This window comes from Mytilus edulis, chromosome 5 (assembly GCF_963676685.1).
Source record: "Mytilus edulis chromosome 5, xbMytEdul2.2, whole genome shotgun sequence".
Lineage (NCBI taxonomy): Eukaryota > Metazoa > Mollusca > Bivalvia > Mytilida > Mytilidae > Mytilus > Mytilus edulis.
Window position 1 is genome coordinate 47,990,605 of NC_092348.1, and position 15,167 is coordinate 48,005,771.

The 15,167-nt window shown below is 30.6% G+C and overlaps 1 protein-coding gene across 2 annotated transcripts; it reads left to right on the forward strand.

Annotated features, from left to right (window-relative positions):
* The first annotated feature begins 222 nt into the window (after nt 1-222).
* On the forward strand, nt 223-13,935 carry LOC139523832 (protein BCAP-like). 2 transcript variants are annotated; one of them, XM_071318161.1, is made up of 6 exons: nt 223-1,087; nt 5,446-5,526; nt 6,975-7,061; nt 10,688-10,768; nt 11,835-11,921; nt 13,555-13,935. In XM_071318161.1, the coding sequence occupies exons 1-6, from the start codon at nt 294-296 to the stop codon at nt 13,646-13,648; spliced, it is 1,224 nt and encodes a 407-aa protein (XP_071174262.1). In that variant the 5' UTR covers nt 223-293; the 3' UTR covers nt 13,649-13,935. The 2 variants fall into 2 exon arrangements, with proteins under 2 accessions (XP_071174262.1, XP_071174263.1); XM_071318162.1 differs by lacking the exon at nt 6,975-7,061 and having other exon boundaries at nt 253-1,087.
* The last annotated feature ends 1,232 nt before the right edge of the window (nt 13,936-15,167 follow it).

Here is a 15,167-nt window from a genome sequence, read left to right on the forward strand (position 1 = left end):
GCTACGACACTGCCAGTAGGGTATATCAGGAACATATATGTATTGTGCAATAATTATTATCATTTATAAATACGATTTTCAAAAAAACAACTTTTGACTCCAGTTTGAATAATTTTTATCCTGTGGTAAGACATGCTAGTACCCCGGGGCTGGTACTCAGACAAGTTTGGGGTATAACATCCATATGAAGGTGCTCTTATTTGCAGGAGGATAATACATAGATAAAGTTGACGTACTTCTGAACGTAGTATCTATAATAGTTTCCTTCCCCAGTATTTATTTGTTCCTCTGAAATGGCACAGGTTTCGGCGCAGAAATGTTCACTGTGTGATGAACAGAATGGAGCATATTATTGTTATGAATGCCAACAAGCGTTATGCACAGTTTGTCGCAATAAGCACGGTAAGATTCCAGCTCTAAGTAGACACACAGTCGCAGATATTAATACAGTAGATCTTTCAACCGTCAACAAAAAGTCTCACTGTTTAGAACACGAGAAAGAATTCCTGTTTTACTGTGTTAAATGCGATACTTTTATTTGCAGTAAGTGCGTAACATCTACACATTATACACATCCTTTCTCAGAAATAACTGAAATTGTAGTAAAGGAAAGACAAAAAGCAAAAGAAAATATTGAAGAATTAAAATTGAAAATTGATGCAATATCTACCCTGCAAGAAAAAGTGAAGACAACTCACTTTGAACAACTCCATTCTAAGAGCAAACAATGTATTGAACATATTGAATTTGTCAGCAAAGATCTTCAGTCCTGTATAGAATCGAAGAAAAGTATCAAAGCAACTGAAGTAGAGGACAATGAAAAAAATGAGCAAGAAAATTTGAAAGCATTTGTTGACAACACAGACTCAGTTCATAAGCAATACACACAAATATTATCAGAACTGGAGAATGTTTTGTTGGAGAAACATGATGTGACATTTTATTCAAGTTATAGATCAATTGACAGTGATATTCAAACATTGGTTAATATACCAGAAGAACCCGAAGAAGCACAAGTTCCAATTTTTAAAGATAAATTCTTATATCAAGAAGTTCAGGACTATATGGAATCGAAGATTGATAACAGGTAAATATGATGCTTTTTTAAGCCATTGAAGTGATGGATGAAAGTTTTGAAAGTGAAAAAAAGTTGGTTAGGGGTCACTAGCTCTATTAAGTACATGTCATATAACATGTACATGTATAAACATGATAAAGTTGGACTGTGAAAATCAGATTCAAGGTTTTTTAGGTTGTTATTGGGTACCGACTATCAATAAATAGCACAATAAATTAGGAAAAGGTGTGCGACAAGGCGATGGCTTAAGCCCCCTCTTATTTAATATATATGTCAATGACATTGATTCAATTTTCCCCCAAGAATCATGTTTTCCGGTGCAGCTTATTATAGACACTAGAATGAATTGCTTATTATATGCTGGTGATTTACTATTACTATCTGAAAGCAAAGAAGGTCTTCAATCCTGTTTAAATTCTCTTAAAACATACTGTGATAGATGGAAGCTGAATGTCAATTTAAATAAAACAAAAATTATGATCTTCAGTAAAGGTAAAAAAGATTTCAAAAACTTTTTTTTTTTTATAATAACAAAGAAATTGTTGAGAAATATAAATATCTGGGTATTATCATTTACTTTAATGGAAATTTTAAACATGCTGCAGAACACTTATACAAACAAAGCTTAAAGGCACTTTTTTCTCTGCACTCTAAGACATTTGGATTCAATACTATAGATCATAAACTAAAATTAGAACTTTTTGATACTCTTATAAAACCCATAAGTACTTATGGATCTGAAATATGGATTAGTGACTACAATATAAAGGTGTCAGACCACCAATTAAAAGTCCCTATCTGTTCAACCAAATTTTGCAATTTTCATAGCTTTCTAAATTTTTTATCTTAAGTTTAACCTCTTACAAACCAGGTATGTCCTGAATCGTACAGGTATCACCTTTCTTCATGCCAATTTTCAGCATACCTTTAAAGCCATATAAGAAAGAAGAGACCTTCCGAATGGATGTACCACTAAAAATAACCCCTGGTTTTCTTGAAATCTTAAATTAGTATACTATGGAGCGCATTAATCCTCAATTTTTATTGTCAACTCATAGACAAGTAAATTTGGGCTCAAAATGGTCTTAATATATTTCTCTTTCACCAAAAGTTTCATTTCTGCAAATTTGTTGGGTAGTTTAAGTAAACAATGACATCAAATGCACTATTTTTTGTCCGAGTAGGGCTACTTTCACATACGTTCTAAATTTGAGGGAGTAATTGGTGGTGTGACACCTAAAAGACTCAAATATTGATAAATTACCTTTTGAAAAAATTCATAATAAATTTTGTAAAAATATTTTAGGAGTTCACAAGAGAAGTTCAAATATGGCAGTAAAGTGTGAATTAGGAAGACAACCTACTTTGAATCATATACTAATCCTAGCCCTTAAATATTACGATCGACTTAAACAGCTTCCATCTGACAGATTGCTTAGTTAAACATATAAATTAGATCATTCATTATATACTGATGGACACAGATCTTGGCACAAATTTATCTCGAACTCTATTGAAAAATATAATTTAACAGACAATAATCTCAATTTAAAGAACTTAAAGGAAAATATTAATAACCAACATTCTAATAACACTTTGCATAATCTAGAAAAATTACGTTCAATTGAACAAGACAATAAATTACATTTTTACGCCAATATTTATTCAGAAGAATTTAAATTGCAAAACTATCTATCTTATAAATGTTCTCCTAATATAACAAGAAATCTTACAAAATTGAGAATTAGTTCCCACCCTCTTTTGATTGAAAAGGGTAGATATTTCAGACCAAAAATTAAGAGAGAAAACAGAATATACTTGAACTGCAATCAAATAGAGGATGAAAAACATTTCCTTATTTATTGCAAAAAATATGAAAATTATAGAAAACAACTATTTAATAAACTAAATTTTAATTCACAAGATCTGTGCCATGAAAAAGTTATGAAAAACCATTATTAGTTTACTTAACCCACAAAATATTGATCATACAAAAAATATATGGTATAATATGCCATTACAGTACTACCTGTGACTTTATCTTATTAATGGTGGCCATAAAAAATATGTTCACCATGGTGGCCCTATATGTCCCTGTTGCTTTTTTAATACACAAGGTATTAATCAAAAACTAGTCAAGGATAAAGGGAAATCTTGACTGCATTGAAGTGTTAAAATTATATAACTTACAGGTCATGTGTCTCAGGTAAAATATACATGTATGTGTTTGTCAAATTTAATAACTGTGTTTATGACAAGATATTCAAAAATAAAATGAAATAATAAAACTAGGTGAACAAACAGCTCAAAAAAAATAATTGTCTAATAGTTTTAATATTATACCGTTTAAATAATTTTTAATCAATTTAGGTTATTTTTTATAAGTATCATTTTCAAATATAATTGCACACATTTACAATGACTGCCTTTTCTAAATAAAATTTAGGCAGTTAATTATTTCTCAATTAAATAACATATAAATATTAGAAATATTCATTACAGCAAAATTTGATAATATTTTTATTGTCATATGATATTTTAAACATGATCCATGTTTTAGAGGTTAAGCATTTCTTTTACTTTTTGTTTTTGGGTTTTTAAAGAGACATTATTATGAGAAGGTAAATAATTTTCATATAGATTATCTCAAAGTTGTTTGGTTAATTTTACAATCAAGGAATAGGTGTTTTCGTTGACCTACAAGAGACACTGTTTACATATTCTTTCCTTTCTAGGTATTTTATATTGTCCATTATTTTCTATTTCTAAATTATGACAAAAAATTCTACCTATTGACACAATCAAGTTTACAGTTTTTATCATAAGTTTTTATTCTTAGATTTTTCTTTAAATTCATTTTTTATTAAGGACTTTAAAAGTCTTAATTCATTCAAGTCCCTGCAATTATTAACTTTATCTAAAAGGCCTAGGTTGAGTGAAATATTCTTTGCCAATGTATACCAAGAATATGTATCATGCCAGTCCAGCACTTTCAACAATATAATACACTGAAAAAAAAAAATGATTTAATTAATAGACCATAAAAGTGTCACCATTTTTAGAAGTGCACATTATTTTTTCTGGAGACAAATTTTGAAAGAAATTTACCAAACTGAAAATAACATATTTAATAAATTTCAATTTCTTAAAATAATTTCTTTTCATAAGATTCATTTTATTCAGAGATAAAAACATTTTTCATTATGATTAGCATTTTCAATGAGCATTTATCAAAATTTGATGATAACTAGGTGGGCATTTGGAAAATAAGTCTTTTCAGTGATTGTTTGTGCACAACTCTTGTTTTGAGATTTGAAAAAAATTTAGATAAACAAAATTAGTTTTTTTCCTAAACCATATAATGAAACTTGTAGTTTTCCTGAATAATATTAGATGTTATCAAAATTTATTGTAAAAGGATTGATATTGATCATCTCATTTTGTTAAGAAACCGACTTGTTTAATACTTTAATTTTTTTTTTAAATATCATTTGCATGATTATGAGTTATCATGTACATTTATTTAAACCTTTTACTTAAAAAAAAAAACAATTATTAAAAGTGTTTATTTCAAATGCTAGTCAATAACTTTATCTTTGACTTTTTGTCATTTCTACTCAAGATTCTTACCAAGAAGAAATTAAAAGAATAAGAAACAAAAAAGCAATGAAAAAAAACCCATACAAAAATGAAAAAAAATAAAATAAATAAAAATTTTAAATAACATTAAAACAAAAATAACAAATATTAAATAAATTAAACAGACTAAAACAATATTTTATTCTACATTTTCAAAAAAAGGTGAAATGTCAATTTTAAAAGAAACCTGATCGAGTTACCTGTACAGGTAAATTTAAATGAAACATACCAGCTGAAAACTTCAACCCTGATTGATTTTAACAGGTAACATAATGAGATAAAAATCTACCTATGTTTTATGACCCCCAATAAATGGCCAACATCTCAAGATTGAATACCCCAATAAATGTTCACCATTGGATGTTGACCATGCAAGAGGGTGGACATAACTAAGAGGATGTCACAGGCTGTACTGTACATACAATTATGCTTTGAATCTTTGTAATTTTATTCATTTAACCTTGATTTGATATTTTGTCATACATAATATATATTTATTTTTGTGATGTAATATCATGTTAATGTGGGGGAAGACATCATTATACTTGTATTGATTTTCCTGATTTAATAAAAACTTGAAAAACTTGAAACTAGTGTTGAAAGTGGTGTTAAACACCAATCAATCAATCATCATGTTTATTCAAGAGTAGTATGATATTGATATTGTAGTTAATTTCAATTTTTCTAGACCATTGTGTTTGTTCAATTTATTAGTCTTTCTTTTACAGATTATGTCAAAACTGCTCTGTTCAGAAGATGAAAATTGAAGATTTACAGTCAGAAATCACTAAGTGCAAGGAACTTCAAAGGTACAAACTAGAAATTATGTTACAAAAAAGAAAAGACCAATTTATCACTAAAAAGTAATAATTTAAAGATAAACAAGCATGATAAGACCATTCCTAAGTTTGACTTGTTGACAGTTTTATGAGAGATAAGATGTGATTGTTTATATTAATATCTATTTGTTTTTATAACCCCACTTAAAATTTTAACCCCTCTTTAAGTTTAAAAAGTGGGGGTATACTGTCTGTCTATCAATCAGTCTGTATGTCAGTCCGTCCATCCGTCCCATGAATATTTTTCATTGCATCTTATCAGCATGATCAGGAACTGAATCATAAGGGAAATTTGAAAATTTAGGTTCAGGGTTTATATAAGTCAGTTATACAGTGTGATGTGTTTTTAGATTCATCACTCAACATCCTTCCTGTCATATATAGATATAGGAAGATGTGCGGTGAGTGCCAATGAGACAACTCTCCATACAAATAACAAGTTAAAAAGTAAACCATTATAGGTTAAAGTACGGCCTTCAACACGGAGCCTTAGCTCACACCGAACAACAAGCTATAAAGGGCCCCAAAATTACTAGTGTAAAACCATTCAAACGGGAAAACCAACGGTCTAATCTATATTAACAAAACGAGAAACGAGAAACACGTATATATTACATAAACAAACGACAACTACTGTACATCAGATTCCTGACTTAGGACAGGTGCAAACATTTGCAGCGGGATTAAACGTTTTAATGGATCCAAACCTTCTCCCTTTTTCTGAAACAATAGCATAACATCACAACAAAGAAAAACATACGATAAAATATCAATTGGCAGACTTAACTCAATCAAAAAACGTATGATTAAACAATGAACGAATAAATTTGATCTGCGATATCTGAATACAAATGTACAGTTAATTAAATATTAGAGACAAACATTCATGACCAAAAAGCTAACAAACAAATTCAAAAACAGGACATGACTGAGAAATATTTAACCAATCAATGTTCACTTTAGAAAAAAACCTTTTTTTTTTTTTTTTTTTTTTTTTTTTTTTTTTTTTTTTTTGCCTGTTTAATGCCTGTTTACCGAACACTTGTATCATTTAAAAAATGATGGCCAAGTTAAAAAATTTTGGTAGCTTCTTTCTAAAGAACTACAATACAAGGATTTCTAAAATTTGGTTTCAGGGTTTAGATAAATCAGTGATGCGTTTTCAGATTCGTCACTCAACAACATCCTGTTCACCAAAATATTTTGGTGGGGGTATCATCAGTGAGCTGTAGCTCACACTGTCACTTGTTGTATGTGTGTTTTGTATTTAGTTATATGAGTAATGTTAAATGTTTATGGTTTACATGGTTTATACAGAAAAACTTGCATACAAGAATTTGGTTTCATTAAAAACTTTTGTGTATGTTCAATGGTGTTCCTGGATTATCATTAATATAAGTTTTGTTTGATTTTGACAGAGACCTAGAGAAAAAAGATGATGAACTTGGAAAGTTATCAAATGATATGTTGTCGTTGGAGCTAGATAAGCTAAACATGCAGTCAAAGTATGTAAAGAGATTCTGAATATGCTGAAGAAGCCTTTATAACACATTATTTGACCCACAAGAATCAAATGAAAACAAATTTGAATTAGAACTAGAAAGTTTCAGTATCTATCAAAGTCATAAAAATTCATGAAAATATTGTTACTTTTTAGATATAAAAAAAGATTTCTTTTTGTCATTTGTTAGATCTGAGTGCAATAATAATGCATGAATGTATACTTTCTTCACAAGCAATAACCTAAAACTTGCTTGAAGCATATGTTTACTAATACAAAAAATACATAATAGCATAATAGAAACCAATGAAAGTATATATCTTATGATCCTTACGTCGTAACTACAATCCCCTTCCCTTTCATGAATGTGACCTACAGAATAAGACTATTTACCGGATTTGTTATCATACAAGCAACATGACGGGTGCCACATGTGGAGCAGGATCTGCTTACCCTTCCAGAGCACCTGAGATCACCCCTAGTTTTTGGTGGGGTTCGGGTTGTTTATTCTTTAGTTTTCTATGTTGTGTCATGTGTGCTATTGTTTGTCTGTTTGTCATTTTCATTTTTAGCCATGGTGTTGTCAGTTTATTTTAGATTTATGAGTTTGACTGTCCCTTTGGTATCTTTCGTCCCTCTTTTATGCAAATTGGTAAGGATTTTTATTTATTGTTGATGAGACATTGAAAGTGTCATTAATATTTTAGAACTTAATTTCTCACAATTTTGTAATGTTATGGAACTCAACATTGGTGGTCAAGTGGTAGCATGCTGACCTATAAGTGCATACAGTTGAGAGTTCAAACCCTGGCCAGGTCAAATCAGAGACTACACAATTGGTATTTGCTACATACAATGTACACATTTAGCAGTCAGGGGACTTACTTAAATAAGTGATTTTCTAAATCACTGATTCAAGTAACATTATTTCCATAAAGGTTGGAAGTTAGAGTTGTCTTTCTTTAATAATCACCTATTTAAGTAGTACAAATTAATCACTAGAAGAAGTGATTAAATTTTATTGTAGCTTTAAATATAGAATACTAATGATCCAGGGAGTAATTATGTTTCTAAACTTATCAGACAACATCTGTGTTGTCTAGGATGACCAGGTCATTTCAGGTGATGACCTTGTACTGAATCTAGGATAATGACATAAAAATCACTTGTTTAAGTATCAGACCTCAATTTCCTTCCCAAAAATCACTTCTTTAAGTATCATTCTTTTAATAACCCCCACTAATTTCAACACCCCCGAACAGTGAAATTTTTATCGCGAACAGTAGAATTTTATTACATAATCTGAAAGATGAAACCTTGAACTTCACAGGAAAAATACTCCCACTGCTGGGAAAAATCTTTGAAGAAACTATCAGTTCATTATGTTAAGCCATTATTATAGCATTTTTAACCGGATTTTTGTGACAAAAATGTTGGTTATTGATTTGGGGATGTACGGCGGGCGGTCGGGCGGTCGGGCGGTCGGTCGGGCTGGCGGGCGGGAATCAAATGTTGTCCGTGCATTAACTCATGAACCGTTCAACCGAAGCTTTTAAAATTTTAATATGTTGTTACTGACAACTAAATGAAGGTCAAGTTCAATATTGGCGATTTTGACTTTTACCGTTCAGGAGTTATGGTTCTTGAAAGATTGAAAAATGGAGTTTCCAGTCGTGTCCCTGCATTTACACATGAACTGTTCTACCTAAGCTTTCCAAATTTTAATATGTTGTTACTGATGACAAAATGGAGATCAAGTCCAATAATGGCGATTTTGACTTTTACCGTTCAGGAGTTATGGTTCTTGAAAGATTGAAAAATGGAGTTTCCAGTCGTGTCCGTGCATTTACGCATGAACTGTTCTACCTAAGCTTCCCAAATTTTAATATGTTGTTACTGATGACAAAATAGAGGTCAAGTTCAATAATGACGATTTTGACTTTTACCGTTCAGGAGTTATGGTTCTTGAAAGATTGAAAAATGGTGTTTCCAGTCGTGTCCGTGCATTTTCTCATGAACCATTCAACCAAAGCTTTTGAAATTTTTATATGTTGTTACTGATGGCAAATTAGAGGTCAAGTTCAATAATGACGATTTTGACTTTTACCGTTCAGGAGTTATGGTTCTTGAAAGATTGTGAAATGGCGTTTCCATTCACGTTGTTGCATTTACTCATGAACCATTCAATCTAAGCTTTTCAAATTTTAAGATGTTGATACTGATGACAAAATGGAGGTCAAATTTGATAATGACGATTTTCACTTTCACCATTCATCAGTAATGGTTCTTGTGATATTGCCAGGACACAAATAAATATTAATAAATCCGGTTTGCTGTCGTTGTGACAGCCTCTTGTTTCAATTAAAATAGAATTTTCAGCTAAATGATAGCATCAAAGGCATAAACCTTGCTACTTAAAAGAAGCAAAAAGTTCATTATTTTTTAATTTTACTAATTAAAAGATATTATTTAAACCTATGTGTTTAAAATTTTGAAAAAACTACAAAATCCCAATTTGTGACAAAACCTCAAATTTGCTACTCAAATAAGTGATTTAAAAATCACTTATTTGAGTAAGTCCCCTGACTGTTTAGGAGAAAAAGCAAAGACTCACTTTGCTCAGCTCTTAGTTAGAATATTGTGTCCAAGTATTGTGACATGTCTTCCATGGACCCTTTCGATATTGTTATGCCCCACCTATGATAGTAGAGGGGCATTATGTTTTCTGGTCTGTGCGTCAGTGCGTCCGTTCATTCATCCGTCGGTTCGTTCGTTCGTCTGTCCAGTTTCAGGTTTAAGTTTTTGGTTGAGGTATTTTTTGATGAAGTTGAAGTCCAATCAACCTGAAACTTAGTATATATGTTCCTTATGAAATGATCTTTCTAATTTTAATGTCAAATTAGAGTTCTGACCTCAATTTCACGGTCCACTGAACATAGAAAATGATAGTGCGAGTGGGGCATCCGTGTACTGGGGACACATTCTTGTTTTCTTATGTTTTGAATATGACTTCAACATGTTCTACTTCACATTCATAGTCTCATTTATTTATTTCATCATTGAAAACATTAGTCATACATTCACATGCTTTTCGTACATTCAGCTGAGGGTTTTAGGGTCAAAATTAAATCACCAATACTTAGAAAATAAAAAAATATATATATTTCTGGATCGCAATGTTTGTTTCTCTTGCTTGATTAGAAGAAAACTTATACAGATAAAAGGTACATGTATGAGAAGAAAAAGTAGCCTATTGATTTTGGGGTTTGTATGTCAAAGGTCAAGGTCACATATCAACATGTGAGGCCAAGCTTTTTATAACATAACACCTGCAATTTCATTTCACATGTACCTATTAACATGATTATTTTTTTTATCACAGTGTCAATGTTTGTATAGGCATTCCTCCAACCAAACAAATCTGGTTTTTGTATCTGTAAGTGCCTAACATAAATTTGTTTATCTTTACCAAAATAATACTGACATCTACCTAAAATCACAATTATCTGAAACTTGCTTATACATGCAGCTGTATAAATATTTCTGGAATAAAGAATATGATGCTTATGTTTAAATGACACATAAATTACAATATTGTCACATTATTTATTATTTTAATTGAACTTGTAGATACACAAACTTGAAAAATTCAACATACCAGAAAGATGCAGAGAATAAAAAGCTTGCAGACAAAATTAAAACGTTGAACAAGTATGTATATGCTATAATAGAAATGTATTTTTGGCTGAAGTATAAAGAATTATGTACACATGCATACAAATGTATGTCATTTGTAATCTAACATGACTGAAGGGCTTTCAAGTACATCTGCCTTGAGTCAATCAGGCCCATATATATATATATATATATATATATATACAACTCGTCTAAACATCAACCCAACAATGTCAGATCTGTAAATTTGCTTTCGCAAATTTTTTGTTCTTCCCTCGCCGGGATTCGAACCCATGCTACTGTGATATCGTGACACCAAATCGCCTGCACTGCAGCCGTCCCGCTAGACCACACGACCACCTGGGCTCTCTTTACCAAAATAATACTGACATCTACCTAAAATCACAATTATCTGAAACTTGCTTATACATGCAGCTGTATAAATATTTCTGGAATAAAGAATATGATGCTTATGTTTAAATGACACATAAATTACAATATTGTCACATTATTTATTATTTTAATTGAACTTGTAGATACACAAACTTGAAAAATTCAACATACCAGAAAGATGCATATATATATATATCTAAAGTCGATTTGACACCAATTAAAAAAAATATTTAGGGATAAAAAGGAGCACTAAATTCTCTAAAGACAAAAAATAAACATGATGAATATACCCTGATGATCACCAATGCAATAAGTGATTTAAGATATAAAAATATGAAGTTGTGGTATGATTGCCAATGAGACAACTTTTCAAAAGAGACCAAATGACACTGAAATTAACAATTGTAGGTCACTGTACGGCCTTCAATAATGAGTTAAATAATCAGCTTTAATAGGCCCCCAAATGACAAATGTAAAACAATTCAAATAATAAAATTGGGCTGATTTATGTAAAAAAAAATCAAGAAAAACTTATATAAAGCAACACGCTCCACCCACTGAATTACAGGCTTCTGTCTTGAGACAGACACATACAGAATGTGATTGATTACAGCTAATTACAATTACCTTTGATTACCCCAGGTCTGCAGAGAAAGCATTAATTGATGTATGTAAAAATATCAACTATTTTTTATTTTGCATTTTATAGAGACCTGGAAAAGAAAAATGATGAGATTAAAAAATTATCCAGAGCAATCCATTCTGCGAGGGAAGGAGGTCAAAGTGTGTCAACAAAGTATGTTAAATTTTATTTTAAAAGGAAGTACATTGTATAATCAAGAACATCTCATTTGTGTTACACCCTTAAAATGCAATATTTTAACATTTGCAGAAGTACAGAATTCGAAAGGGAGGAACATCACTGGGGTGTATTTACTTCATATTAAATTCAATGCATACTACAAAAAAAAACCTTTTTGTTAATGCTTTTCGATTTTGATGATTTCAGTTTTCAAATGATTTAAATGCTTGAGAAGAAGTTAAAAAATAAATAAAATGAGACTTGATGATAGTTTCTTTTCATTTTGTTTTCAAAAGGTTTGAGTAGAATATAAACATTCGTGGGTCAACTCAACCATGCTCAAAGAAGTTGAAGGAGAGAAACTATGTTGTTCTGTTCTAATTTTGCAACATCAGCTTCATCAATGGATTACTTTATGATTATATCAGTTTAAGAGGAACCACTAGTGGTAGGTCAATGATAGTTGGTATGCAGTTGTCCATGGTGATTCTTTGACACCACCCAATCAGTCATTGTCTAAAGACTTAATAATATCTCTTTGTTTACACTTATGTCCTTATCGTCCTTTGATTTTCATTGTCTACAAAGAAAAAGCACAAAAATACTGAACTCCGAGGAAAATTCAAAACAGAAAGTCACTTATCAAATGGCAAAATCAAAAAAGCTCAAACACATCAAACGAATGGATAACAACTGTAATATATATTCCAGACTTGGTACAGACATTTTTTATAAAGAAATTGGGGATTAAACCTGGTTTACAGCTAGCTTAACTTCTCACTTTATGACAGTCACTTAAAATTCAATATAAAATAATAGTTCTTATTGGGACAGTGAATTTTATTGCAGCCATTTTCATACCTCTTTCAAATTTATTTTGTCATGTTTTGTGCCTAAAATAGCAAGTAAGGGGATGAAACTTGGGTTATGAGTTTTAAGTAAATACTATCATACTATTGAGGTGGGATTTGAAAAATTTTCATTTTTTGTCTTCAAGAAATGGCTAACAAAATAAATGTGTTCTCAGGCCAGTTTGAGGGGAACCACTATGGCAAGTCATAGATATGTGTACCACTATGTATTTGTATAAGCATTTGTTAATCCCATATCAATGAAATAATTGACACCATCCACTCAGTGATGGTCTTTTAAAATCGAAAATATGCATAGTTTACATGTTACAAGGTTAGTAGAACCACAAAAGGTAGTCAATGGTATTTGGTATAAAGTTATATGATTATATCTCAGACTTATTTCATTGGAAAATATATGGCCCTACCCCTCAGTCATTATTTATTGACTGTGAAACTTTTACATACTTGTTCGTAATCTGTATTAAAGAGGGGCTTTATTTGGCCTAACTTTAAACTGTTATTTGAGCTTTTAATTTAAGAATTCAATTTAAATGTCTGATTTAAGTTGACATGTGCAAAATTAAAAATTGCAAGAGTTTTTTCTAAGATGATTATTGTAATTTCAGCTTTGTTATCTTTTTCAAAATTTATAAATGTCTGCTTATATCTTGATAAAACTTCCTTAACTGCTTTATCATTTATGCAAACAAGTTTATCAAATATATTCCTGATTAGAAATATATCTGTTCTTATAAACGATTTATATTTTTCAGTGCTCAGTTACCGATGTTTAGCTGTGTATGTAGAAGGGTCTATGCAACAAGGGAAGATTTAGTAAACCACAAAACTCGGTCTGGTTGCATGTAGGTGATGCTCTTGCATAACAGTGAAGGAGAAGGAATTGCTTTCAAAGGACTATTATGATGGTTAAAAGAATGAATCAGATTGATAAGTCATCACATGAATTGTTTTTGCCTTTCCTTCTCAAAAGGGCAATGTGGGCCAATGCCAACATGGCATAGGTTATTATCCAGTGTCCATCGTTTGTTAGTATGTTTCTAGAAAGGAGATATAGATGGAAATACATTCTACAGTTTTCTTTATGCTTTCATTATGATGTGATTTTGAAGTCAAATAAAGCATCAGATATTTTGTGCTATTTTTTTTTTGTTTATAAATGTCAATATTATAAAGAAAATAAGATTTAAGGTAACTCATTTGACCTTCAATGGAATTGGCAATTTGTATTTGGTCCTTTTAGATTAATAAACTACAACACAATCGCAGGTCCGCGACTGAATTTAAGTTCCTACACCTTATTTTAAACCTGTTTTTTTTTCGTTTGGTCATCTGATAATATGATACTGATTATAATGTTCACAGTTTTTTTCTGTATTTCACCCAAAAAAATTCTGTTTGAACCCATCTACCCAATTTTTGCTAATACTTACCAATATTTATCATGTGGAAAACAAAAGTGTTGGAATGTTGTAATTTGTTATATATTAGTTATTTACAAAATTAAATTATTTGATGCCTTGTTTTTACTTCATACAGGATAACAAATTGAAAAATTGAAAAACCTAAGCCTTATATTAAGCCTCGATTTTTAGTTTTCGTATTGTCATCTGAAAAGCAATGATGATCATGAGGTGCACAGTTTACTGATTTCAAACCGTCCTTATTTTCTTTCAACAACTGGAATTTATTAGGGCCAATCCCTTATAATGATAAAGTTCAGGTGTGATTATGACCCATGAATAGACAAGCAAATCCAAAATACACCGTTTAGTGGTGCACCTTAAAGAGTAGTTAACAGGTGACATCTACTATTGGTATTGTTTCATATTCAACCCAGAACTTGTTTATTTTTGCTGATACTAACTATTTGAAAAACAACTGTGCATGAAAAACACCATTAAACTATATTAGTAATAACACAAAGTTGAATTCTTTAAAAGTTGTTTATACATTATACTGGCTTTGAAATTAGACTTCGTATAGATAGCTCTTCAACTGTTTAAAACAGTTTTAAGAATTTTGTCTTACAAATATACGTCTTTGAGCATTTCTGGTGAAGGTAAATCAAGGAAAGTGCTTTGGACAAATTATAGTTATAATGGTTTGTTGTAATTTTTTAAACTAATGTTTTTCTTAAAATTATAGTATGAGTGCCATTAAATGAGGGGTCCTTAATTTCTGTGTTCTTTAATATTTGAGGACACTTTTTTTATACTTAAAACACAATTATCCTCTTGTCAGCTACATGAAAATTGCTCTAAATCTTTTCTGTATTTGAATGATTTCTTTATTCTGTACATCATTCATTTCTGTTGCTGGTATTTTATTACATAAATTTATAAAGAGATGTGGTATAATTGCCAAT